This window comes from Saccoglossus kowalevskii, chromosome 11 (genome assembly GCF_978046115.1).
Source record: "Saccoglossus kowalevskii chromosome 11, keSacKowa6.1, whole genome shotgun sequence".
Lineage (NCBI taxonomy): Eukaryota > Metazoa > Hemichordata > Enteropneusta > Harrimaniidae > Saccoglossus > Saccoglossus kowalevskii.
This window is the reverse complement of record NC_140651.1, coordinates 25,122,457-25,149,001: the sequence shown is the minus strand read 5'-3', so window position 1 is coordinate 25,149,001 and position 26,545 is coordinate 25,122,457. Positions and strand designations below refer to the sequence as shown.

At 34.4% G+C, this 26,545-nt stretch overlaps 1 protein-coding gene across 3 annotated transcripts in view; it reads right to left on the bottom strand.

Moving 5' to 3' along the window:
- LOC100371393 (synaptotagmin-like protein 4) overlaps nucleotides 1–26,545 on the bottom strand; it is a 93,404-nt gene that overhangs the window by 29,367 nt on the left and 37,492 nt on the right. For 2 of the 3 annotated variants that reach the window (XM_085505053.1, XM_085505054.1), the window contains exons 2-7: nucleotides 21,250–21,471; nucleotides 20,611–20,729; nucleotides 18,875–19,514; nucleotides 17,480–17,640; nucleotides 11,427–11,750; nucleotides 3,651–3,820 (exon numbers count right to left, since the gene is read on the bottom strand). In XM_085505053.1, coding sequence (XP_085361179.1) covers nucleotides 3,651–3,820; nucleotides 11,427–11,750; nucleotides 17,480–17,640; nucleotides 18,875–19,514; nucleotides 20,611–20,729; nucleotides 21,250–21,471 — 1,636 coding nt within the window. The remainder of the gene's footprint in view (nucleotides 1–3,650; nucleotides 3,821–11,426; nucleotides 11,751–17,479; nucleotides 17,641–18,874; nucleotides 19,515–20,610; nucleotides 20,730–21,249; nucleotides 21,472–26,545) is intronic. The other variant, XM_085505055.1, reaches the window with a different exon arrangement.

The window sequence follows — 26,545 nt, the reverse complement described above, 5'->3', positions numbered from 1 at the left end:
TGTATCAGAAAACACCTATGTACAAGTTTTATTGAAATCTTATGAGTAGTTATTAAGATAACATGGGATTTAAACAGCTAAAAAATGAACAATTTATGCAAATGAAGTGATTATTATGAATAAGATCTGATTGCAAAAAAAGTCATGTATGTTCCCAGTTGACTTGTGTACAAAGTTTCATTGAAATCTGATGACTGGATCTGAGACATCTGTAGAACATCTATGATATACACCACTAGCATGCATATACTACTACATGTATATTTACATGCAGTTCTTTAAATTAATATGTTATATGCTATCACCGATAAAAGTCAATAACTGTTTTATGGGATCCAGGATTCATACCAGCATTCAACTATTACAAGAGAGGGACTGACCTACATAAGCATGACCCCCTCATTTGCCGAACCGTGCATATTACCATGCAGTATTCTTAGCATTTGTAAACACAACAGTCATATGGTTACGTGTATGTGTTCCGAGTACAATAATTCAATTAACAAAACAATTTAGTTCAACACTTGATGTCTCATGATCTTTTAATGAAATGTCTCTTTTGGTATAAAGACAATAACTGAACCGAAAAAGGGAATACTCTTGTTGCTTATCCATCAAAAATATTTCATTATTTTGTGAAAGATTAGTAAACGGATTTTTAAAATACTGATTTTGATAACTTCATATTCCCAACTGTATGTTTAATCAGTTACCTGACTGTAGTCTAACTGTTATATCATTGCCATGTGTTCATAAAACGAACATCCATATTTAATTGGTTGAATTATTGATTAATTCAGTATCAATCATTCTGCAGAATAAACATTATCATGAGAGACGGTGTGTTATTTTAGTTGAGCTGGTGACTTTACTGTAATGTACCTTGTTTCAGTTTTTTGAATGAACACTGATACTTCTATAGAATTATAAATGCTTGAGTATCTTTAATTATAATAATATGCACTGCTCATTATTGAAATACTGTATTCTCATTGGTGGATTGTTAGTATGAGCAGCGTTGTTAATAGACAATAACTGGGCAGTACTTGTCATCAATGCATGCACTTACAAACAAGATTGTGTGTGTGTGTGTGTGTGTGTGTGTGTGTGTGAATCTCATCAATATTCAATGTTTCCCTACATATGTATAGAAAGTTTAAAAAAAAAAACATTTGTTCAGGTCAAAAAATCCTGGTCACTTTCATCGGGCAATTTATCTAGGTGTGTATGTTTGCATAGTGGTTGCTCATGAACTTCTATGCATCACTGAACACAAGCATCCATGACGCATGAACCACACTATTTCTTTCTACTCAAGCTGCCACTGCATGCATATCCATGGTCTTAAAATTGAACTGCCCATCAAACGGGTATGTCCACTGTATAGGCTCAACTACGCCTCACCCTTTATTGCGGACATCTCTGTCCTGGCCCCGTTTATGCAATAATAGACAGTGCATCATCTTTCATTACTGGACAAATACGTCAGGTTGATGAGATTGTTTTGAAAAAAAAATTTGTAGTGGTATTATCAAAATACAAGCAAGTGAATAAGTATCCAGCACGAACAAATCAACAGCAACAGTAACCTTTACCCTACCATAATCTAAACAGGGGCGATCAACTTATTTATGGACAGCGCTTTCACTACAGACATGATAGTTGCAGTCCATGCTTTAACACAATGTACATGCTTTAACACAATGTACATGCTTTAACACAATGTACATGCTTTAACACAATGTACATGCTTTAATACTGTGAACACATCCCACTGTTTTGCTAACAAAGAAGCAATATTGATGTCAGTTTACATTAACAAAACTGTTACCATTTGAACTATCAATATTGCTATTTTGTTAGCAAAACAGTGAACTACATTGCAATACTGGTGGTTGAGTTGCTTTTTCATTCACAGTAAGTCAGTGCACAAGTCACTCAAAAATCAACGGTTGTAGGAATATTCAATTTCACAATGGCCATCTGTTCAATTCATTTATTCATTTGCATAAACAGCAAAACAAACTGATTGGGTAGTTGAACTTTACCAAAATTATGAGTATATCAGTTTGTCAATAAGTAGAAATAGCTTTCATGAAAAAAAGACAAAAAGCAGATATGTATGTCAGATAGTTTATCTATGAAAGAAGCACTAGTTTACCATATATGGACATGAGGTGATTTAAATATGGAAGTGATTTGCAAATTCTATGGGATTTTAAAGATCTATTAAAATAGAGTCAGAATGTATTATTATAATAATAATTAGTTTGTGTTAATTATGCAAGAGCAAATTGATGATTAATATTACGCAGGCATTCAGAAATTTCTTATACAACATCATACCTTTCAAAATCACAACCAATGATTGTGAAATCAACACTGTTACAGTAGTTAGTTGAATGATGTTATGACTTTGCTTTGAAACCAATTGTGAAATTAATTGCTGTTAATAACTGTTAAAGAAATGATAAACTTGAAGACGAGAATCAACAGGTGGTTGGATATTTTTTTTTTTAGGAACTGGTATTATCAGTTTTGGATTATTAGAATATTATGAGGATTAGTCATACATTTTGAATAACAGCTGACACACATTTATACACCAACTACGAAGTGAACAACCATACACCATGTGCATGATGCATATACAGTCAAACCTGTGTATAGCGACTACCTAAAAGGACAGTCAAACCTGTGTATAGCGACTACCTAAAGGACAGTCAAACCTGTGTATAGCGACTACCTAAAAGACAGTCAAACCTGTGTATAGCGACTACCTAAAGGACAGTCAAACCTGTGTATAGCGACTACCTATATATATAAAAGGACAGTCAAACCTGTGTACAGCGACTACCTAAAGGACAGTCAAACCTGTGTATAGCGACTACCTAAAGGACAGTCAAACCTGTGTATAGCGACTACCTAAAGGACTTCATTAAAATATTCTTTAGAGGCATGTGGTTTAATATGTGGAGATTTGAGTAATTTATTTATGAATACCAACTCATACATTTGACATATGTGTCCAGAAAACAATGAGATGGTTCTTAGGAAACAAAAATAAATTTATTTGAGTTGATCAATATCAGATGAGTTTGATTAGAGGAAATTAAAATTTGTTTCATAAACAGAATGCTAAATGTTATTTTGGTCTCTGAACAAAGGCAAACCTGCAAAACTATTGCTGAAAGTGTGGTCACATAAGATAGGTAGACTTTATACGCAAGTTTCTCATACATTATATCTTAGGACTGCCTAAAAGTGGGCACTACAGGTAGGGTTGCTTTATATAGAAGTGGTCACTAACACAGGTTTAAGTTTAAATATTATTGATCTAGTGTAAAGTTTAATCAAATGCTTACATCTGTCCCCTGATGTTTGGTAAAGTGTGAAAAAATGCACTACCACATTTTGTATGACATAAAGTGAAAAGAAAATCACCATGCAGGCAATGACAAATGACGCACAATGCACTGTTTTGATCTGATCCGATTCCACCATGTTATTTACAAGGTTAAAAGAAAGCGAGAACAAATTACACCAAGATATTGACAATGGTTTTAGAGAAGGAGATGCAAAATCATCCACTCAGGCATGGAAAAAAAAAAAGAGTATGTGCAAGTTGTTTGACAGACTGATATACTCACTGTTGCTGTTACTTGGATAACAGGAACTGAGCCATTGCTTTCTTTGCTTATATCATCTCTAGATTTACCCTGTGCTATTTCTAATAATGTTAATGGTCTGGTATCACCATCATCTTGTATTACCTTGTGCTCAGGCGAATGTGGTTCCGGGTAATAATGCTCAGTTGATCCTGCAACAACAAAACCAGATGGTAAAATTAATACAACCTGCAAACATTTAATTTTGTATATATATTTCAAGGCCTGTAAATGTTCATGCTTTGAAATTCAACATCACAATAACTAACAAATATTTGAGGAATAGCATACACAAGTATATTGACCAGTGAGCATTCAAGTTAGCAGATTTTGATGATTGGAAAACATGTCTCCACGGCAAAGTCATACCTGACTGTTCTATAACAGTGATCAAATCTAGGCTCATGTGCCACAAATAGTTAGATGCTATTCTGATTTACAAATTGTCTTCAATGTACAAATAATAAAGTTATTAAATACATGTACAACATACAACAATAGCAATACAAATTAGTTAGTTAGACACGGACAATGGAATTTATTCACAGAAAAAACCAAACCCCCAAAGACTTCAGCAAGATTACGATTTACCAGTCATTTGGTAAAACTATTGTTATGTACCGGGTCACCATGCCATTAGCATTTTGAGCAAACAAAATATCTGACATAGCAGTGTTAAGTAACTGAATAAGAAGATCAGAAACAGTTTGAGAACACAATAAAGCAATATACAGTTCAGATACTAAAGCTATAAATTTACCAGCAAGTACAGTGCAAGCATATTTCAACAAGTCAGATGAGAAAACATACAAGACATGGGTCCACATGTATAAGACTATTAGTCATGAGGTCAGTGAAGCTTAAGATGTACATTGTTACAAAGATGTTTTTAAGCACAGCAAGTTATACATGTACATATATATATATAGCAGCACAGTTACATCATACAATTTTTAATGGTAGTACCATCTGGTGTAATCAGTATACCTTTCTTGATACTCTGATGAACGGGTAAAGCTGGCTTCTTATTGGCTGAGGGCACCTTCACAGGTGTATATGTGTCAGTTTCATTAGGATGGAGTCTCCCAACTATTTGATGACCAATATTATTATTGTTGTTATTATTGGAGTTTAAACTGGACATGCACGGGTCTCTTAAATTGTTAGTTGGATGAGAGAGAGATTGTACTGTTGAGGTTGAAGATTCATCTTTCAGAGAAGGAACATTTGTTTCAGTCTCTATAAGCTTTTCTTGACCGACATGTTGCGTGGCAGTGGTTGTAGATTGGCTGATACAGAAATTTTGAGGATTTTGAAAGTATGTAAGGACAGTCTGTGCAGGAACAGCATTGCTTTCGGGAACACCACGACCACCTGGTTCACTCTGTACTGACTCCCAACTAGCATGGATAACCCTCTTCTTTTTTTCCCACCATTCCCGTGGACTGATCCTTTTAGCCTCTCTAATTAGACTTGCATCTGGAATAAATAGATCACTAGAGGGTGTCCCAACTGCAGGCATTGTTAAGACTTTTTGAAGTGGCGTTGAATGATCAATTGAAGAATATTGTTTTGAGTTGTGCATTGGAGCATAAACTGTTACTGGTGCTTGAAGGTAAAAGTCACTTGTTTTTTCATCATTTAATGGAAATTTCTCTTGCGAGGAAGATGTTATTGAAGATACAGGAGTTGAATATTCATCAGAGTTATCCATCAACTTCAAGGCATCATTTGAGATGTATCTTGTTACTGGTGTTTGCAGGTCAGATTCAATTGCTCTTTCACTATGGACAGGAAAATTTTCTATCCCGGAAGATGTAGTTGATTGGTCAGAGTTTTTAAAAGTGCAACCTCTAGCTGCTTGAACACTTCTCTGGCTTTCATACGTCGGCGTGAAATATGTGTATGACAACTGTTGAAATATTTCATCTTTCTCTTGATCTGAGAGCATTCGTGTTGGTTTTGTTGACCCAATATGTCTTCCTGGTGGAAGGTGAGCATTACACCAATGTTTGTCATTACTTTTTTCTCTTTTTGTCTCAGATTTTGCCAGTGGAAATGTTTTATCAGGGATGAGTTGATCCTTTGAAATTTCATTGCTGGAGACAGATATAAGTTCATCTCTGAGTTTTCTGAATTCTTCCATAACCTTGTCGTAATGTGAAGTAGTATCACAGTCGACTTCGGTGCCAGATAGGATATTAGGAGTTGAAGTGGTTTGCTTGGAAGAAGTAGGAAAAAAATCAACATCTTGCTTCTGTAAGCTTTTACTAAGAGCAGCAGTTTTTCCCACAGAACTGGCTCGTTTGGGTGGCTGAGGTGAAGATTTCAAGGGAACGAAAACTGAAAGGGGTCTCAACTTAACAGGAAATCTGGTTTCCCCATTACTGGCAATGTTAAGGGTCTTGTTGATTGCATCTGCCAGATCACCCATGCTTTTAACTAGTCGAGCAGGACTCTTGTCTGGAACAGTCTTTCTTGGTTCTAATTTGAGGTTTTCTACTTCATTGTTAACTTCCTGAGAAGACTTTCTTCTTTTTGGCAGTGAAAGTGCCTTACTTGGCAGAAGAAGATCTAGTCCACTGGCAAGACTAACCGATTTTTCAGCAATCTCATGAGCTGAAAACGTGAATGCACTTGCACCATCTTTACTTTCGTTCTGTAAATATTTGTTATCTTTATTGTCTAGTTTTGAACCAAGGCTTCTTAAACTTGTGCTGTGACTTGGTAGATTGTTTGCTAAGCTGGGAGTCACTATTTCAATCAGGTCAGAAATACTTCTAGCAAGCTGGTTAGCAGAACCTATCAGCGGGCTTTTGCTATTTTCATGGAGAGTGTCTTCAGTTAAACTCTCCTGTTCTGCTTGAAATCTCTCAGTTGATGAAAGTATATCTGGATCAATATCAAAATCATATTCCTCTCTATCTTCATCTTTATTAGATACTTCAGCATCTTCAACATAGTTGAGACTTTGGGTATCAAAAGACACTGCTGTCAAATTATCTTCATCATTCATTTGGTTAATGACATCTGTTATCATGTGAGAACTTTCCCCAAGAAGAGAAAGAATTTTTGCCTCTGATTTTGTAATAGTGTCGGTCTCTTCACTGCCAGTACTGGTATAGAGATATTCAGGAAACCTGCTATCTTCTGCACAGGATTGAACTGAAAATGTAGTGCCACTGAGAGATTCTCTTGCACTTATTGGGTACCCAATGTATTCAAGTATACTACAACTGTCTGGTGTCTCAGCTTGTCCTAGGTTACTCACAGAAAATTCATCGCAACCTATCTCAGATGCCACTGAATCATCTGGTGTGAATTGTGATTTGAACAGTTCATCTAGATCATCATGGCATGTAATTTTAGATGTCTTGTACTCTTCGAGATGGAATGGTGACATCTCTGTCTCACCAATGATTATCTCAGACACAGAGGTATCAGACGTATTTTCATCTTGATTAAAACTAGACTTAGCCATGTGCATAATTTCGGATCTATCAGAAAATGTTATCATTGTTGGCGAGATGATCTCCTTTTTAATAATGGGAGTCTTTGATAGTGGTGTCATCTCTAGGTTTTGGGGTTTAGTATTATCATATATCCTTGCACAATCATCTAACAAAGCTGCATTCTCAGAGCAGTGCCGTGGTAGTTGGATTCCTGAAGGCTTGTCGCCTGCAGGAAAAGTATCGAAGCATGTTTTACAAATGAGTGAAGCAGACATGTCTCCCATTTCTAGTAAACTATCACAGTCATCATCTAAGTAACTTCTAGGAAATGATGACCTGATATTTAGTATATCACCAGTGGAAGTTGGATGATGGTTTTCTTTATTCTCTTCCACAGGAACAATGCAGGCCAAATACTTTTCTTCTTTTGAAACATCATTGATAAAATCTCGTCTTTCAGGAGTCTCCTTGTTCTTTTCCACCTCTATCGGTTCAGCAACATTTTCAAATTGAGAGTATTGGGCAAGTGATATGATATCACCACTAATCTTTTGGGTTTTTCTACAACTTATTCTAAGCTGTTCATCAGGCTTTTCATCTGACTTGGATACAAAGTTATCAGGTGTTCTACCATCATGTTCAATCATCTTCTTCAAGGAAAGAACATTCTCAGCTGATTGGCCCTCCTTTGGGATAGTTTCATCTTGCTGGTGGATGACAGGAATCACTTGTTTTGTCAAAAGTAGATGATTTACATCTAAAGATGAGTTGTTTTCCCCACTACATGCTTCCTCACTGATTGTAATAGACTGTGTAATAACCTCAGGCAGTTTTATAATTAATTCATGTTTACAACTTTTCTTTTTCGACTCATCAGCATCTTTAACAGTCATCTTTTCTATGCAATCTTTTTTTGTCAATGCTTTCTCTTCAGCAACATTCACTGACTGAGTATGGATGTTTTCATTGCCCGATGCCTTGGTGATTTCTCCTACGTTTTGAGATGATAATCCACCACTACATCTTTCTTCAATCGTGTTGCATACACCATCGGTGACAGGTAGTTCAACATTGTATTCAGCCATATACGCTTGAGGTGAGCAAATAGCATTTCCTAAAGTCTCACCCACAAGGTCATGTGTTTCTTTAGAGATTAATGTTGAGTATTGTTTTGAACCACGTTTCAGATTATTAACAAGAGATGTGAATTCTGAATGGCTGTTATCATTATCATGAAAGTTATCATGAACCTCCATATTATGTTCTCCATTTTTTATAGTACTTGTTTCATCAAAGTTGTCTTTAATAAGTAATGTTGAGTGATGTTTGCGTACATGATCATTAGTTATGATGGCAGAATCAGATGTATCGTTTGTTTTGTTAGAACCAGTCTGCCCGACTCCTTCCCCTTCATTTGCAGTATCTCCATTATTAGCAAATTCACCAACAGCAAACTTTAGAGTAGCATCACCATCATCAGAATTGTTTGAAAATCCTTCCATTACACACTGAACACCTTTTTCATTTGTTATCTGAATTGGAGTTTCAGCTATTTCAGTGGCATTTTTTGTCATATTCTGTAGATTGCCCATTTCGCTATGTGTAAGGTTCTTTTCTTTAGTATTATAAGATCCAGGAGTTACGTCTTCAGTCTGATTCACATCAAGAAAACCAGTAACATTTGATTCAAGTGTACAACACTGGACACTCTTTTCAACCAATTCCTTGCAGTCGTTAACCTCATGTAATTTTTTTCCATTTCCCAGCAGTTGCACCTTCATGTTTTCATGGTCTTTCTGTTCCTCCTCTTCTAACTGGTTAACCAAATCATCTTTATTATTGCCTACAGGTACCATTACATGCTGGCCTTCAATTGCATTTACAGGTGTTCCCTTCTCTGCCAACACTGAATCTTCAATGTACATGTGTGGAATGAAGAATTTACCATGTAATGGATCAATTACAGGTATTTGGTCTTCATTTTTAGAGTCTAAACATTTAAGTTGAAGTGCATGGGCTGGGGGTACATGCAACATTGTCTGAGTAGCAGAATCATGAATGTCCTTAACTGGAGAACCAGTCATTGCCATTACATCTTTCTCTTTCAAAGCTTTTGTCTCAAGATCATTGGTACAATTCCTAGTATCAGATGAGCTAATTTCCACCATGCAAGCATCTTCTGATTTTGAGTAACATTCATCTACTGTGTTTACAGTGGAAGAATTAAACATGGTTTTCCGCGTATCTGGGACAGAGTTTACTTCAGAGATTGAACATTCCAATCGAAGAGCAGAAGCACTAACATCCGGGGCATTTCTCAACGGTGTTTCCAGTGAAATAGAAGAGTCACCTGTTGTGCAGTTGTGTGAAATGTGCAGTCCTTCAGTACAGGTACCAGTGTTTTGTGTACTAGATAAACGATCAACATCATAATCCTTAACTTTTTCTAGAGAATCTGTAAAAAATTTATTTGTTAATTGAACATTAGAGTCAAGAAGGAAGTAATCCATGGCTGAAGAAATATCATGCTTCTCTCTTACAGCGAATCTTTCAACTGAATCATAACTATTTTCTAAGTCCTTAGTAGAAGGGGTTCTGATGTATAACTTTTCATTTTCTTCTTCCCTTTCATGTTCATCTTCTTCAAATTCTTCATCTTCCTCTAGCACAGGCATTATTGTCAGGCGTCCATTATGACTGTTGCCCTCTGGAAGACTTTCCTCATCAATATATTCATCCCAATCTGTTGACAAAACATGGGATTTTTGATTCTCAACATTTACTCTGCGATGATGATGAATTGGATGAAGCGTAGCATCACATTCAAAATGATCTTGAATTACTGATGTTAGATTGTGAACATCTGACAACAAGTGGAGTGCGAGATTTACTATTACATCAGAACTTTCACTGGCATCACTCATATGGTCTACTGTAGAATTATCCTCTGATTTATTTAAAGACATAGTCTGAAAATCAGATTCCTCCCCATACCTCTCTGCCATCGACTCAGAACTGGTTGGAGAAACACTTTTTATTCCTATTTCATATCTGTCTGAACCATCGATGTATTGCTTCTCTTTTTTCATATCCAAAGCGGTTTCTGTAGCATAGCTTTTAAAAACTTGCTGTTCAGTTGAAACTTCAAGTTTTTCATCTACTCTGCGACTGCCATCAACATCATGTTCAATCCAATCTTCATCTTTGCTGATGTATGTAATTGCTGCTGCTGCTGCTAAATCCAAATCATAACACTGCGAGGTTGAAGTTATCGCCCCTCGATTCACCATCTGCATGGAATGAATGTATTCAGCTTCAAGTTCCTCAGAATTCATCTCTTCTGAATCTTCACTTGTTGAACTACCAGTGTCAACACTTTCAGAACTTTCATAAACGTAATCACCTTCCTCTGGAATTACAGTTTCACCTTTAACCTCTTTAGATAGGTCATCCGTCGTCATGGAGAATAAATTGCCCACTGGAGCACTTTTATTTTCAACATCAATTGGCTTGAAACTCTTTGCCTTGCCTGTCAATATTCCTTTAAGATGAGCTCTAGAAGGCATTTTTAAAACTCTTGCATCACTAACATGCCCTGGTTTAACAGGTGGTATCACCCCAACACAATGAGAATTCCTGTTATCGTTTAATGATTCACCAATTGGTCGCTTTGTCAATATACCACCAGAAGACAACCTTTTCCCAGAATGAATAGTTCCAGCCTCAAGTCCACGTAAATTAAATTGTTTTCCTCCATCTGTGCGAGTCAATTCAGTATCAAATGTTGTTTTAGGTCGCCTAAAGACAGTCCTAACTACTGATTTACTCTGAACTGGCTTTATTTTGCTGGTTTCTGAAATCTCAGCCCTGTCCATGACAACCGGTGTATCGCCAGTACTCTTGTCATCACTGCTAATGTTAAATGTCACATGTTTAGAGTACAATCTATCACCAGATTCATGCCCACTTTCACATGCTAAACCAGGACCCATTGTTGATCTACATGCATTAGCCTGATCTCTGAAACCATCTGCCCCACACTCAGAAAAATTCAGATCAACATTATCAGAATAACATTTTTGTATTCCACCGGTAAAGTAAACACTATCACGTCCGTCATGCTTCAAAACAGAGTTTGAACTTATCTTCTCCTCACTAATTGGTACACTTCTGCTATCAATTTCAGTTAACTGGCCAAAATTACTACGACCAATGTCAGATGTGAGAGATTGTCGAGAAACTCCACCTCTCTGTGAAAACTTAGTTTTGTTATTAATATGTTTAAAAGAAGAAGGAGAGTGCTTACTGTCAAATGACATGAATATATTTTTACTAGATGAAGCTCGGGGTGCAGAGGATTGGCTGTCATAGATAGTACATTCATTATAACAGTGTTTCTGGGTGTTACTGTTAGCAGTGAAGGCTGAAGCAGTGGAGGCGGCAGCGATACTACCATTAGAGTCAGTGGTGGCAGTAGTTATTATTGATGCTGAGCATGATAGTGATGATGATGGTGATGGTGGCCTGTGGATTGATTCACCACCTGGTGGCGCACCACTCAATGATTCAATGCCACTATCTGTGCTCGGTTCTAGACCAATGATTGGCTTAATACTCGACTCATGGGTATCTAGTGAAGAAGAAAAAAAAACACAAAACAAAAACAAAAGAACACAAATTATAATTTGATATAGTCAAGACAAACAATAACCTTTTGAGTGACAGTCAATTTTATCACCTTTCACAAAATAGTTCCATGTACCATCTGTGCATATTAATCAGGTGATTTGCATATTGTTAACATTTTGAGTGCCAAAGTCAATTTAAGTCAATTTTAGTCAATTTTCACAAAATAGTTCTGAGTACCATCTGCACATATTAATCAGGTGATTTGCATATTGTTAACATTTTGGATGCCAAAGTCATTTTCTGTAACTTTTCACAAAACAGTTACATGTACCATATATGCATATTAATTAGGTGATTTGCATACCAATCAGTTTTTTTAGCACCAAAATAAATTGTTGTCACATATAATAAAATTAACCTGACAGGAAAAAGACGTCCATTCCCTTTAGCCAAAAATTAACAAAATTATAAAAAAAAATCCAACGAAATATGGCACCAACATTTTAGTGAAAATAATATCACTCAAAAGGTTAAAAAAATAAATTAGAATGTTTAATTTAACTTATAAGGGCCATGATGTGGCATTATCCAGAATTAAACAACAGGTGCTTCTGAAGAATTTGATATTGCACCGAATAATCATTTCAGTTGTGCAGGATAACAACAATTACTTTATTATACCGTCACCATTATGTTAACGTGCTAATATGTGCCAGCAATTATGATGTGCTGTTATTGTGCAAATAATTATTAAAATAAATAAATAAAACGCTACTAGCAGACTGGTGTTAGGTGCCAATGTACTTCTACGTACTATAAACCCCTTATAAGATATCACAGTCACAAGCCCCCACTCTGCCACACCCTCCTTCACCAACTATAATACTGGGTTTCTAACACATTGATTTGTGAATACCAATACAATTTGTACTTGTTTTGTGTAAGCTGAGAACCGAAAATATTTTTGTTTAATTTCAAATGGGAACAAAAGGCAGACCATTATCAAGATGACACATGCAGATTTATTATAACTATAATCATCAGGACGGAATACAGAAGATTTTCTGAAGAAATGTAAATGGTCATCATGATATAGACAATCTATGCATGCATGGTTTCAGAATATCTGGGCACCAGTGCAAAACCTGCACCAATACAAATATCAGTACTGGCAATACAAGTAACAATTCATGCACATATTTTTATCAACATACACTTGACTTGGATTAACTGTTGAAATTCAGCTTCATGCAGTGTAAATACAATGTAAACATTTTGAATAATTTGCCATCAATTGTAAAACACACAGTAAAAATGTACAAGGATATGAAACTTAGATATTTAAGTACAGTGATATACGATAAAGACCCCATTATATATGATTTTAACTCTGCATCATTTGAATATCTATGACATAACAGAGTGCAGTGAACAAGGTTTTATTTCTATCGGAAATGAGTTAAAGCAAAAACTAATTAAATTGAGACTAAGCCAGGATGCTAGTCAAAACAGCCTAAGATGAACACTAAATAGTTGTTTCACAGACTCACTCATTTGGTCAGTGCATGCTAGTCTTGTGATTTTGAGAGCTCACAATTCAGGACTAAAATTGTTATCTTCATTGCATAAAACACCTGTTGCGTACCCTTAAACACAACACCTGCTGGAACCCTTCGCCAATATGAATGAGAATCAAAGAAAGCTTAGAAAGAACTCCCATGTGCTGAGAGTATTGGAGACACATTAAATATAATTCGAAATTACTTAGCTGAAAACTAATTATGCAAATCAGAAAATTAATATGACCAGATTTGAGTGTAAAACTAATGAGGTCTGCGCAATGTAACAGAAAATCTATGTCTCCAAGTTTAATTGAAATGTGATTAGAACCAAAAAATTATGAATTATTATGCTTATTAGGGAATTAATATGAACAGATTTTTACCCCAAACTAATTAGGTTTGTACATTGTCCTAGAGCATCTTTGTACTAAGTTTCATTGAAATGGAATAATTAGTACCGTGAAAACTCCAAAATTTCGACCCCTCTAAAAATTCGATTGGCTATTTATTTGCCGGGTTTCGGTGTTTTATTTACCTCCAAATTTTCGACTCCACTAAAAATTGCCGACTCATTCTTATTCGAAAATTGCGACCAGTTTTAGTTTTCCCCCAAACGAAAAAAAAACCCGATGTGAGCGTTCAAACGGGACCTTCCTCGAAGGCATGAATCCGGGTTTCTGATTGACTGAGAGATTTTTATTTTATTGGTAATGAAAATATATTCTAAATAAACGAAGTTTCAAATAAATACGAACACAAAAATCTCGGCATGCTGCGTTTCTGAATTGTTGATTATTACTGTACTCAGTAGTGATTATAATAATGTACACAAAATAAATTTGTTGAATGGTTATGAAATACAAATAAAAGTCAACTAAGTTTCATCGTAAGCGAATGATTCCGGTCTCGTATAAACGTTTGATGCTGTAGGATATCCGCCATGTTCTCTTAGGTCAAATAGGTCAAATCGCTAATTAACCAATCAAAAAGCTGGATGATGCCAACGTGTTCAAATTACCATAGCTTAATTAAATATGTTAATGTTATTGAACGCAATGCGAAGAGATTGATGTTGTAGTACGATATTTTGGCTTGGATTTTGATGCGAAAACGGCATGATTTTTTTTTAAATAAAAAAATTAGTTGTTTTTAAAAAATAAACTGGTCATCTGAAGAATAATTTAACATTGTTCACAGTGATAACAGCTCATTCTCGAAAGGAAGCTTACCCGCTCACGCTAGTCACGATAAAAATCATACACGTGTACTCTTGAATAGACAGACGTCAATGACTACGGTAAAACTTAGACTCTATTTTAGCCGGCAGGATTGATTGAAATGTCCGAAAAATGACGCCAAAATACACCTTAAAAGTCCCATTTTATTTTCTTAAATCCCATTTTATTTTTTAATCCAAGGGCGAATTTACGGCAGAATTTGGTCCCTCAAATAAGGGACACGTGAGCTTTGATTCTAACCGGATACATTGCACTGGGTCGGGGAGATAGTTTGCTAAACTTCCATGTATCTTTTGTCCAATGGGTACCTGTACTTCGAACATTCGCAAGTTTTCCTAGGTAGTGCGAGACAGCTTTGTCTTTTGACCTATTAGTTTTGTGCTGACCTCTTCTGCGCGTCTTGATGTTTTGTTTTGCTTGTCATAATACTCACTGATTGATGACTTTGTTTAGATTTTGAGTTACAACTCGGCCACGACTCTAAAAACATGTCACATTTCTAACGCCAATTATTTAAAACCGGTCGAAATTTTGGAGTTTTTACGGTACTTTAGATATCAGTGTGAAAGCTTAAAATTGGTTAATTAATAACCCACAATTATTCAGGTCTGTCTATTGTCCTACAGCATCCATGTACATTCATTGATATGTGATGTATAGTACCTGAGATATCAGTGTGAAAGTTGGTTAATTATGCAAATTAGGTGATTAATATGCAAAAATATTTACCGGAAACTAATTGGGTCTGCATAATTCTAGATTCATTGAAATGTAAATGATTAGTACTTTAGATATCAGTAGAAAAGCTGAAAATTAATTATGCAAATTAGGTAATTAATATGCACAATTATTTACCCTAAAACTAATCAGGTCTCTGCATAGTCCTAAAGGATCTATGTACCAAGTTTCATTGAAATGCGATGATTAGTACTTGAGATACCCATGGAAAAGCTGAAAATTAACTAATTAAGCAAATTAGGTGATTAATATGCACAAATATTTATCGAAAACAATCAATCTCTGCATAGTCCTTGAGTATGTAAGTACCAAGTTTCATTGAAATGTAATGCTAACTACTTATATCAAATGCTGAAAATTAATTAATTATGCAAATTAGGTAATTAATATGTACTGATATTACCATAAAAACTATCAGGTCTGTGCAGTGTCGTATGACATCTATGTACCAAGTTTCATTTGAAATGTGATGATTAGTACTTGAGATATCAGTGGAAAAACCGAAAATTGACTAATCATTATGCAAATTAGGTAATTAGTATCCACGGATTATTACCAAAAACTAATCAAAACCTAGCATTAGTTCAGAGCATCTATGTACCAAGTTTCATCAAAATCCAATGAGTGGTTGTTTAGATATCAGTGGAACAGTCATGGAACCACTAAAAAATAGCTAATTATCATGTAAATTAGGTAATTAATATGCACGGATTTTTACCAAAAATTAATCAAATCTGCGCATATGTTCAGAGCATCTATGTACCAAGTTTCATCAAAATCCAAGGAGTGGTTCTTTAGATATCAGTGGAACAGTCATAGAACAGCTAAAAATTAGCTAATTATCATGCAAATTAGGTAATTAACGAGCATGGATTTTTACCAAAACCTAATCAAATCTGCGCATTGGCCCAGAGCATCTATGCACCAAGTTTCATCAAAAACCGATGTATGGTTCTTGAGATAGCAGTGGAACAGTCGGACACACATACACACATACACACACACATACACACATACACACATACACACATACACACATACAGACACACTAACTGCAAAGACTCCCATTTTGTGCTTCGCACATGGGAGTCAAAAACACAATCTCAGCAGTCAAATCCTAGTATATATACATATCACTGTGCGACCACATCATTAGACCTGTTGCTCTACTATTCATTAGACAGTCACAACCCACTTGTAATATAATGCAAGTATACTTATACTGTACATGTTGGTCCCCCACCAAAATTAACACTCCTCCATGCACATCTAAGCTATTCAGCATTCCAGACAGTGTGTATTTCATAGACTGACAATTTCAAGTACATTTGAGATTTCATATCATAGAAGAGAACATCTGATTAAATTTAATGTTCAAATATGTCAATCAAAAGTGACTAAATAATAAAAATATATATTTTTTTATAATATGGAGTAATCTAAATATTTGAAAATGTATGACAATTTTGGCAATATTCATATCTCATTTTCCTAAAAATGTTTCATTTCAAGTGTGATGATAATGACAGGAATTATTTTAGCTTAGTTAAATTTTAACCTTGTTTTGATTTGGTTTGGTTTTGTGTTTTGCAAAAAGCTCACCTTTAAAAATGAAAACATAACAATACTTTGAAAAAATTACATTTCTATACACCCATCATTGTTGGTTTACGCTAATATGTGCCCTTTAAAAAACAGTCACAACCAAGTTGTTTTCAGGGTTTATCTCAGAATTTTACAAAAAATAAATTTTAAAGTGAAAGTCTATTTCCAAAAACAAAAAAGTAATATATGAATTAATACACAAATGGGGAGGGAAATTTTTCTATTTTTATATTATAGCAAGTGTGTATGAACTGAATGTAAATAATAACAGGTTCTTGTGTCTGTGGTAGCACAGATATAATATTTGTATGATTCTTTATTTTTACTGAGGTAACTATTTTTAACTGTATTAGATAGCATTAATCCCAAACTAGACAGAACATCTGCTATGAACCGAGTGGACATGAAACACAGGTAATTTGAAGCAGCAGGGTGATAAAATGAAATGCTCCTAATTACAAATAGATTAAAAAAATTTCCATCAAATTATAGTTATTATGAAATAAATTCATGAATACAGAGCAGCACCCAAACCAAATTTTACAAAATGCAGACACATGCAGCAAATTATTTATTTATAAACTTACCATTTTCTTCCACCACTTCTAGACCTCGTCTGACCACTCCAGGACTTCTCTGTGATTTTCCCGCTTTAACAGTCATCCTTTGGAAAGCTACGCCAGAAAGTACTTCAGTCACGATTTCGGGTTCGGAATCACTCAAGTCGGAAGCAACATGGCCACTGTGACTACAAGATAATGATGAAGATGTTAACATTTCAGAATCTACATGATCCACAGCTGGATCCATCTTCACATGTTAATGTTGGAATACAGTTTCAAGAATTGAATTCAAGCGTCATAATAAACTAAAAAAAATCAGATTATTTTGTGAACTTCAGCGGGCACCCTTAAATACTGACCAATGGGAAACCAACCATACACAAATCCTGCATAGGAATTCCAAGCAGATTTTGTGCAAATCATAGCTATACAAAAAACAACAACCCAGATACCTTTGTACATGTCAGTAGTGCAAATCAGGTGCTACAAATGTATCACTAAAAACAGAATATTTTGCTACAAATATACCACTCAGGATTAACTGGTCGGATGAACCATTTTTTTTTTCCAATGAAAATCTAAAATTAACCTATTTGATACAAACAATGGACACACCCTATCTACAGATGTCAGTCTATTAACTGATATATATATATATATATATATATATAAATGGACAAAGATTAATCAATTGCTGGTTGCACAACACATATACATGTCAAAATATTATTTGTGTGTTTTTAGCAAAATTAGTATTTTTTTAGCAAATTATTTGTATTTTTTGTTGATATAAACACAAAGCTTTCAAAACGGCCATTATTTTTGTAACCATGCCAATCAATGATTCACATTATTCCTGTCTGAGTTTGTAGCATTTTATGAATAGTAAGATTTACAATGATTGTGTGTATGAATATCAAAGAAAATGGTAGTGGTAGGGTGACTATTTTGATTGGACTGTATGTGGTGTAGCTGGCTACTGTCACTAGACACAGCAAACAGTAGCGTACATCTCAATTGGGGAGTAGGTAGGTTTTAGAGTTAGGGCTATTCAGCATGCAACTAACACATATTGTCACCACAGGAACAGTATGATCATGAAGTATACCAGAGATGATTGAGATTCAAGTTGATGAGTGTTGAATTTAATGATGGAGATTTTAAGTTTTCACCTTTCTGTATTATATGCAAATGAGCATGCAATTTCCAATTTGTTTTCACCACAACTTTTTGACCATCAAACATACTAAGTTTCAAAACAATAAATGAGGAGTATTTTTTTATTCATGTACATAAGGATGGATGCTTGTAACCACTACTATATCACCCGCCAGCACTGAAAACATTATCCCAAGGTATAAGGGTAAAACAAAACGAATGTGGATAGAAGTGGAAACATACATGCTTGCCATGCAATACCTTAGCTTATCTTTCTCACTATCGGCACCATCCCCGATTTCCCGAGCTGTGTTATTGTTATTGAGCAGACTGCTAGACATGCTATGTGTATCGCTAGCTAGAAACGATTCCACACCGGGCTCCGATTGACTATCTGTGTGCGCATACCCTTCTTGCAATCGTTCCTCAGCTTCGGAAAGATTCTCAGACATGGTAGTAGTCGGCGTATCCATGCCATCGTTAATGTAAATAGGTGGAGAACTCCGTATTGAACTTCTCATAGACACTTGTGGTGAACTTGATTCGCTCTCCGAGCTTGAACGTCTTTTAAGTTCATGTACTCGGTAATGTTCGTAAGGGCGCTGTGATACAGGAAACTGGTCCGCCTCAGGCACTGGTGGGTAGGCTCGTTTTTCACCATCTAGTGAATCTCCATCAAATCGACCACATGTATCATGCTGACTTGAACTATCACTGTCTCTTGGCTCAATTCGTGGCAACCTGCGAGGTGAAGTTTCATTAGAATATCGACGAGGTGATCCATGGGGTGAATGTACAGAATCAGTGACTGTTTCCCCAGAATGATGACGTCTATGTCGGTATGGTGATCTCTTAGGGGAGTGTCTAATTGCATCAGCATATCTTCTATGCATAGGCGAGTCTGAAACAAAAATTGAGTAATATGAATATAGAACAAACAAAGTATTCAAGAAACACTCACTTTTGCTGAAAAGTGTGAGACTAGTGCATACAACTGACAATTTCTAGCAGTTTAGTAAATCTTGATATTGTTCTCGGTGATATTGAGAATCTTTATTGTTTTGTCATTCAAATTTGAGAATCTACTTCAAGAAATTTGAGAATCTACTTCAAGAAATTTGAATAATAGACAAAATCACAACCTACAATATTACCTGTAAACTTATTATTGCAAACTTTCATCAACTTAATTAGGTGATATATTAGTGAGAAATGGCCACCAGTTGGCCACTTTTGTTTGAATCTTGATAACAAGTACCTGTTACTCAATAAGCATGAGACAAACTTTGAATAAAATCACACTTCATTTTCAAGAGAAAGTTTCAGACATGTTTACAAACCAAGATTTCAGAATTTAATTCGCCAGTTGGCAATATTTGTTCAAAGACCATCAAAAATATTAAATGGCAAACAATTTCTAGCTGTGAAAATAGCACAGTTGGAGGCGATGCATAGCAACAAGATTGTGCCTGATTCGCTACCTAACCCTAAAAACTAACAGTCAGACCAATCAGGAAGCTGCTTTGTTATAAAATGCTGCTCTGTAAACATGCTTTGACTCAGCTTCTTCCATCACAAAAAGAATGATAAAATTGCTTTTGTGAAGCTGAAATAAATTAGAAATGGGCTATAAGCCACTTGCTTTTTGTCAGCCACAAATACCTTATAAACATTTTTAGTTGCAAGGTGATGTCTTGATTTGAAGTGCTGCTTCAATTTTGCTCATTAAGCTCAAATCTCTCTCACTACTTTACCTGTCACGATTAGGTCTTTAAAAACGAAATCACAATGCATTGTTGGTAGATATTCTCGATAAACATGCACACATGACTGTGGCACTTCATCTGTTAACAGTCATTTGTATTATCAACAACCAAGAATTGTTGACCCACAATTCCCTGATACAATCTAAAGGATAGAAAGCTGTCCCTTTAAACTGTCTGTCCTACAAAGATTTTCACAATTCATTGCTCAATTTGAAAATGAAACGTATTTACCTCTTGATGGCGGGCCACTTCGCATGGAAGCACGAACTAGATCAGTGCCGACTAACTTCGCATTATTGACTTGTGGAATCTTCTCATAAAACCATTCACCAGTCCTGGCTTTGATTTCCCTTTCAGATTAGACAAGAACATAAAATCAAAGTCAAAGTTACAAAAATTCAGAGACTTGAAGCCTTCGTGGTAAAGACCCCTGCATTTTGTCACTAGTTTTAAAACTTTTTTTTAGGTTCATCCAAAGCTATGACTTCTCTTCTTGAAGTTTAACGCAACAGTTTTATTCAAATGTAGAATTCCATCCCTTCATTTTAATCACAGTGTATGGAAGAATTTTATTCCCAATTTTATTCCAAAGTCAGAATTAAAATGCACCCCTAGCAGTCGTTTTCAATTTCACACAAATTAAAGAATGTCAAAGTTTCATCAAAGACAACACCCTTTTTTCACTATTGATCTTGGTATGGAGCTACAAATCAACACGGCAGGTTAACGTGTGTTTAATTTGGAGAGTGCTAACAATCAATGGGGGGGGGGGGGACTAACACTAGTTTCCTGGTTACAAAGACTGGGGGCCAACTATCACTGGAAGAAAAGGGGGTTACTGGTGTAAAGATGCTCCATACATTTACTTACATTTGTTTATTACATACAAGGCACAGCCATTTTCTCCTCCCTGATGTCTGTAAAACTTGACACTTTTTGCATACTTTGTGTTGGCACTTAGGACACAGTTCGCCTGCATTGATGAACCACCCTAATGACTCCCGACATCTTGCACACTTTTTCCCTGAGTTGTCAGTATCTGCTTTTATTGCTCCCTTTTTACGCAATTCTTGCAGTTCTTGTCTAAGTTTCCTGATTATGAGAGAATAAAAAAGACAATTACAAACGTAAATTATTGCGAACTATCTCATAAAGATCATAAAGCTAACAAATTTTCTGAGGAATTTTGAAAATGAGATTTTTCGGAAATTTATTTCACTGACTTAGGGAGGCTTGTTCATTTATATGTAAATTTGGTGAATACATTTGCATATTAACAGTAATAATGAGCAGATGGTATTAGTATAATTTCTGACTATGGAATAAATAAAATCAATTTCAAAAATCAATGTATGCCTGATTATCATTTAAAATAAAGGGTACACATAACTATATTTTTCAATTCAATATTTAATTGGTATTTTTTGTATACAAAACATAATTAAGCTCCTCTAAGTCAGTGAAATAAATTAATATAGTGAATAAAACCATGAAGAGTATATAAATTCTGACATTTATAAAATTAGTGAAATAAAAACACTCAAACGATCCAAAAATAATACATTTGTGCTCAGAAAATTTGATAGAAGTATAATTTTTGTTTTGGTTCACTCTAAAATAAAATCTAGATGCACATGCACTCTCAAACTTGTAATATTGTAGTCTGCGTCTCTGTAGGATTTACAAACGTGCCTGGATTGACCGATTATAATTCCAACACCACACCCAAATCGTTTAACGCATGTATATGGATTATAACAATTTTCTAAAAATAATGTTTTCGTATTCATGCATAATCTCTCGTGCATAAAGTTAATTTGAATAAGTTCAGAGTTCATATCAGGAAATGCATACCAAAGCTCAAAAAATAAATAAAACTGTATGAGAATAAAAATTTTGGTCTTATACCTGCATTTTCCAATTTAATATCAATTAAGAAATTGATCAATATCAACTAAATAAATATCATGTCACATTAATATCATGAAATTCAATTGAAAATTAATTCCAGCAATACAGAAGAAAGTGCAAGTACATCACTGACTTATTAAACACCCCTCATATAAATGGAATAAACCAATTGTTCTTAAAAAGGATCAATTCATTTCCTGGGCATGGGGTAGGAAGGATTAAATTAGAGGGAAAGAAGAAATGTCTGCTTGGGTACGCTTTTTCAAAAGGGGAGGTGTTTTCGATGTTTGATTTTGTAAAGAGTTAGAGCTGTTGCATGAAGGTACATGAATAAACAGAGATTTTATAGTTACACAGAATGACAAAAACATTCAGTTAGTATTGAAGCATACAAAGGGTGGTTTTACAACCTCAGAGGAAAAATCATGCAGAATCGGATCCAAAATGTTAATTAGTTCATCCCATGCACAACTGTTACCCTTAATAACCTGAAAAAAGAATGACAATTTAAAGAGTGATTTTTTTTTCTGAAACGCTACCTGTCTTTATCACTGTTGTAGTATTAATGCGTGCATGCAATGGAATAGAAAAATAATGCACAATGAAGATCATCAGTATGAACACCATTACTTATTGATGATTTTAATAAGTGAAACCAACAAACAAGTTCATGACTAAATTCTGCTTAATTAAGCTTTATATCAAAGTATTTTTTTAGCAATTCATAAAAATATCATTCAAGTTTCTCACATACTGTAGAATACTTTATTTTCGCTGGAATTAATTTTTGCTGTAAAGACATTTCAAGTGTTTTCTATGGAATTTATTTTCGCTGATTTTTGACAAGTTGAATGTAAAATATAGGAAAAAATGCATATTTGCTAGATTTTATTTTCACTGAATCTTTCCTTCAGCAAAAATAGCGAAAATTAATTCCAAGCGAAAAGTATTTGACAGTAGTTGAGTGTAAATTTCTTTTCGCTAGGGGAATTAGGTGACAAAATGGAGTTGTTTTGGGTTTTGCCTTTGCATTAAATCATTTAATGTACTTGGGTCCAAAATATTATGAAAATTAAGAAAAATATTTAGGAAGGCAATTCAAAACACGTAATAAATTGCAATTTGATATGCTGACTTAAACTGGATTTAAAGCAGATTCTTTATGAAAAATGATTCAGTCATGAACAAGTTTTACACAATGATGAAAATTACTCCAAGACATGGAAAATGGTGAAATACTACCTTTAGAAAAGATCAGATGAAGATGGGAACATTTTGAATGCTAATTTTTCCCGGCAACATTTTTGCACATTGTATGTTTTTTCAATACTTTCTTTGTTGACCTTTTTACCACCAGACTTTTCTGCACTTTTGTTTCTTATATTTTTTCAAAATTTCTGGAAATGAATCCTAATTTTGGAGCCAACAGACAAAAACTTTGACTTTTTTGTCATAATCCGCTGATGTAGAACTATTTTGTGAATTTGTGACGAAAAGAGGGAACTGATGGTGAAAAGGTTAATTTTGAACCAAATGAACTTAACTATTTATTACATACCGAGTCTTGATGAAAATTGTATTCGAATAATATGAAAAAAGTTTGATTTGTGAAAAAGTGACAAAAATACACTTTAACTGGCATTCAAAGGGTCAATGAAATTGAAAGTGATATTATTGTAAATTTCACATAATTCTATAATTTGTCAGGAAATGAATAATATCAAATTGGTAAATATTATTTAGTTAGTATAAGTGATAATATAAACTATTATTATACATCTGTCACTGTAACGCCACAAGTTACAGCATGTCGTAATTTTGAGGTATTTTCATGCTACAATATTCAAATTTCAAATATGAAGCAGTTACGTGTGTGAGCATCTTCTAATAATAAAAACAAACATGTTTGGGGGTTTCAACGAGCTCGACATAAAGTTAAATAAATTAATCTGTTCTAAACTTTTTCAATTTTGGCATTCCCATAATGTATCCTTAGGATAAAAAGATGTATAATAATAAGGTTATTACGAGGATGCCGAAAAGTATACAGCCAGAGAATACAGCGTCACATCGACCTCCGTTGCGCGTCGGTCGATAATCCCACTGTACTGTCTTCGTTCATACTTTACAGTATTCTCGTAATAACATCATAATATACTACATCAGTGATTATATATATAAAGTAAGTTTAACCTTATTATTTATTATATAACGGTTCAACAGAATTAAGGTGAAGTCAAGAACATGAAGAGCTTTGCTACACTGTGACAACCTGTATTGAAAAATCAGTGAACAAAATAAACAAAAGCACAAATATCACTAACACTAGAGGGTGCTCATTGCTTGATTAGAAAAAACGTTTTTCATTTTTAATATCAGAAAACTAGTATACTACATGGTAGTCAGTATTTAAAGACAAATAGCATATTGAGCCGCACATAAAAAAAAAAGTGCTTCTGATGTTTTTCAAAAATAGTGATATTTTTGTTGTTTTGGCTAAAATATTTGACTGCGCACAAATTTTATTTAATGAAGTTAAATAGTTTATTTAATTCTTCAATGGTGACCAATTGATTAAAAAAAAACATAGTTGAACTCTGGTGACCTTGCCCTTTGTTATATAATATAATTCCCTTTATCACAGTTTGTTTCAATATAATTATGCATTGTCATAATTAATTTTGAATACAAACAAGTTTTGGGGTTGAACCAACAGTGGGGAATCAGTCTACCGAATGTCCTTAAAAGATGTAAATATCTTACAAAAACATTGGTGCCTTATTTGTTTAATTATTTTAAGGGACATAATTTCCAGTTTTATTCAAAGTAATTCAGATATTTTAGTATAAAAATACATGCTTCATCGCAAAAAAAAAAAAGTTCTGCATTTAGACGTGAATAGATTCATAAAGCATGCAAGATTACAGAAAATCTTAGCTGGCTTTTGTCCAAATATTTTGTACAGGTGTCTGTCAAAAATGAATGATTCACTGAGACAAATATGAACTGCCTCATTGTGTGACTACTGTATTATATGAAAAGTAAAAAAAAACACCCATATGAATAGCTATCATGTTGCAAGCTCTGCTTTGTATGCAAATCAACTTAAATAGTTAGTTGGTGTCCAGTGGAGGGAGAAGTCAACAGTACTGTTGCCTCCTGAGAATCTACATCTTCAAACACTGCAATCTTCGAAGTGCGTTTTTAAACTAGTATTATGAAAACTATCATTCTGTTCTAATAGCTGAAACATATTCCTGCGAGTTTTCATTTGTCGAATGAACTGTTTGTCAAATACAGAATACATATATTTTAGAACAATTTTCTTTTTAAAATGTGGATGAAATGTTTTGCTTTTTATGTATTGTTTTTGATTTGATAACTTTGAACTAAACATATTTTCTATTAGCTTCAGATCTTGATCAAAGTTTGGCACCCAGTTCATAGGAGTGCTTATATTGATTTTCTGACATCTTGTTTTCTGTAAAGATTTTATTGGTAGGTTTAAAAATGTGTATCAGACTGTGCAATCTCTCCATGAGTTGGTTTTGAAACCCAGTATGGGATTCTGGGATACATTACCAAGGATATTATTATAAGATAAATCATTTGCTTCATTGAACACATACAACAATGCATATTTCCACTGAGATCAGTGACCTTTGATGTGTATCACCAGTGATCAGTCAAGTAGAAACAGTCAAAATATTTTATCAGATTTTCTCAATTTTTGCATGATATTTTCATACAGGACATCTGTTCAAACTCAGGGAAGACTTTATACTGATGAATAAGGTGACCAAGTTTGATGAAGTTTGGAATAGAATTAGTAAAGTTATTATGCACACAATAACAATTATTAACGACGACGACGACGACAACAACAACAACGATGAGAACGCCGGACAAAATCTTTCCCTTAATATACCTTTTCCTTCCATCTTTGATGGTATGGGCAAGGTAAAAAAGGCTGGTCCACACTTTTTTGCTAGTCCCCACAATAACCAGAAACATTATTAATTTCTTTTTTAGGCCTTACACATTCATTATTTAAATATTAAATGCAAATTAACTAAGAAATATATAACTATATAATCCGAAAAAAAAAGAGCATATTTATTTTTTAATTAGATTTCAACTAGTAACATGTATTAAATAAAATAATTCACTGATTGTCAACGAGATCGTAGTATATTCACACAATCATTTAATATTCAGTAACTGTTTTCACATTTGTTGATTTGCGTATTTGTCA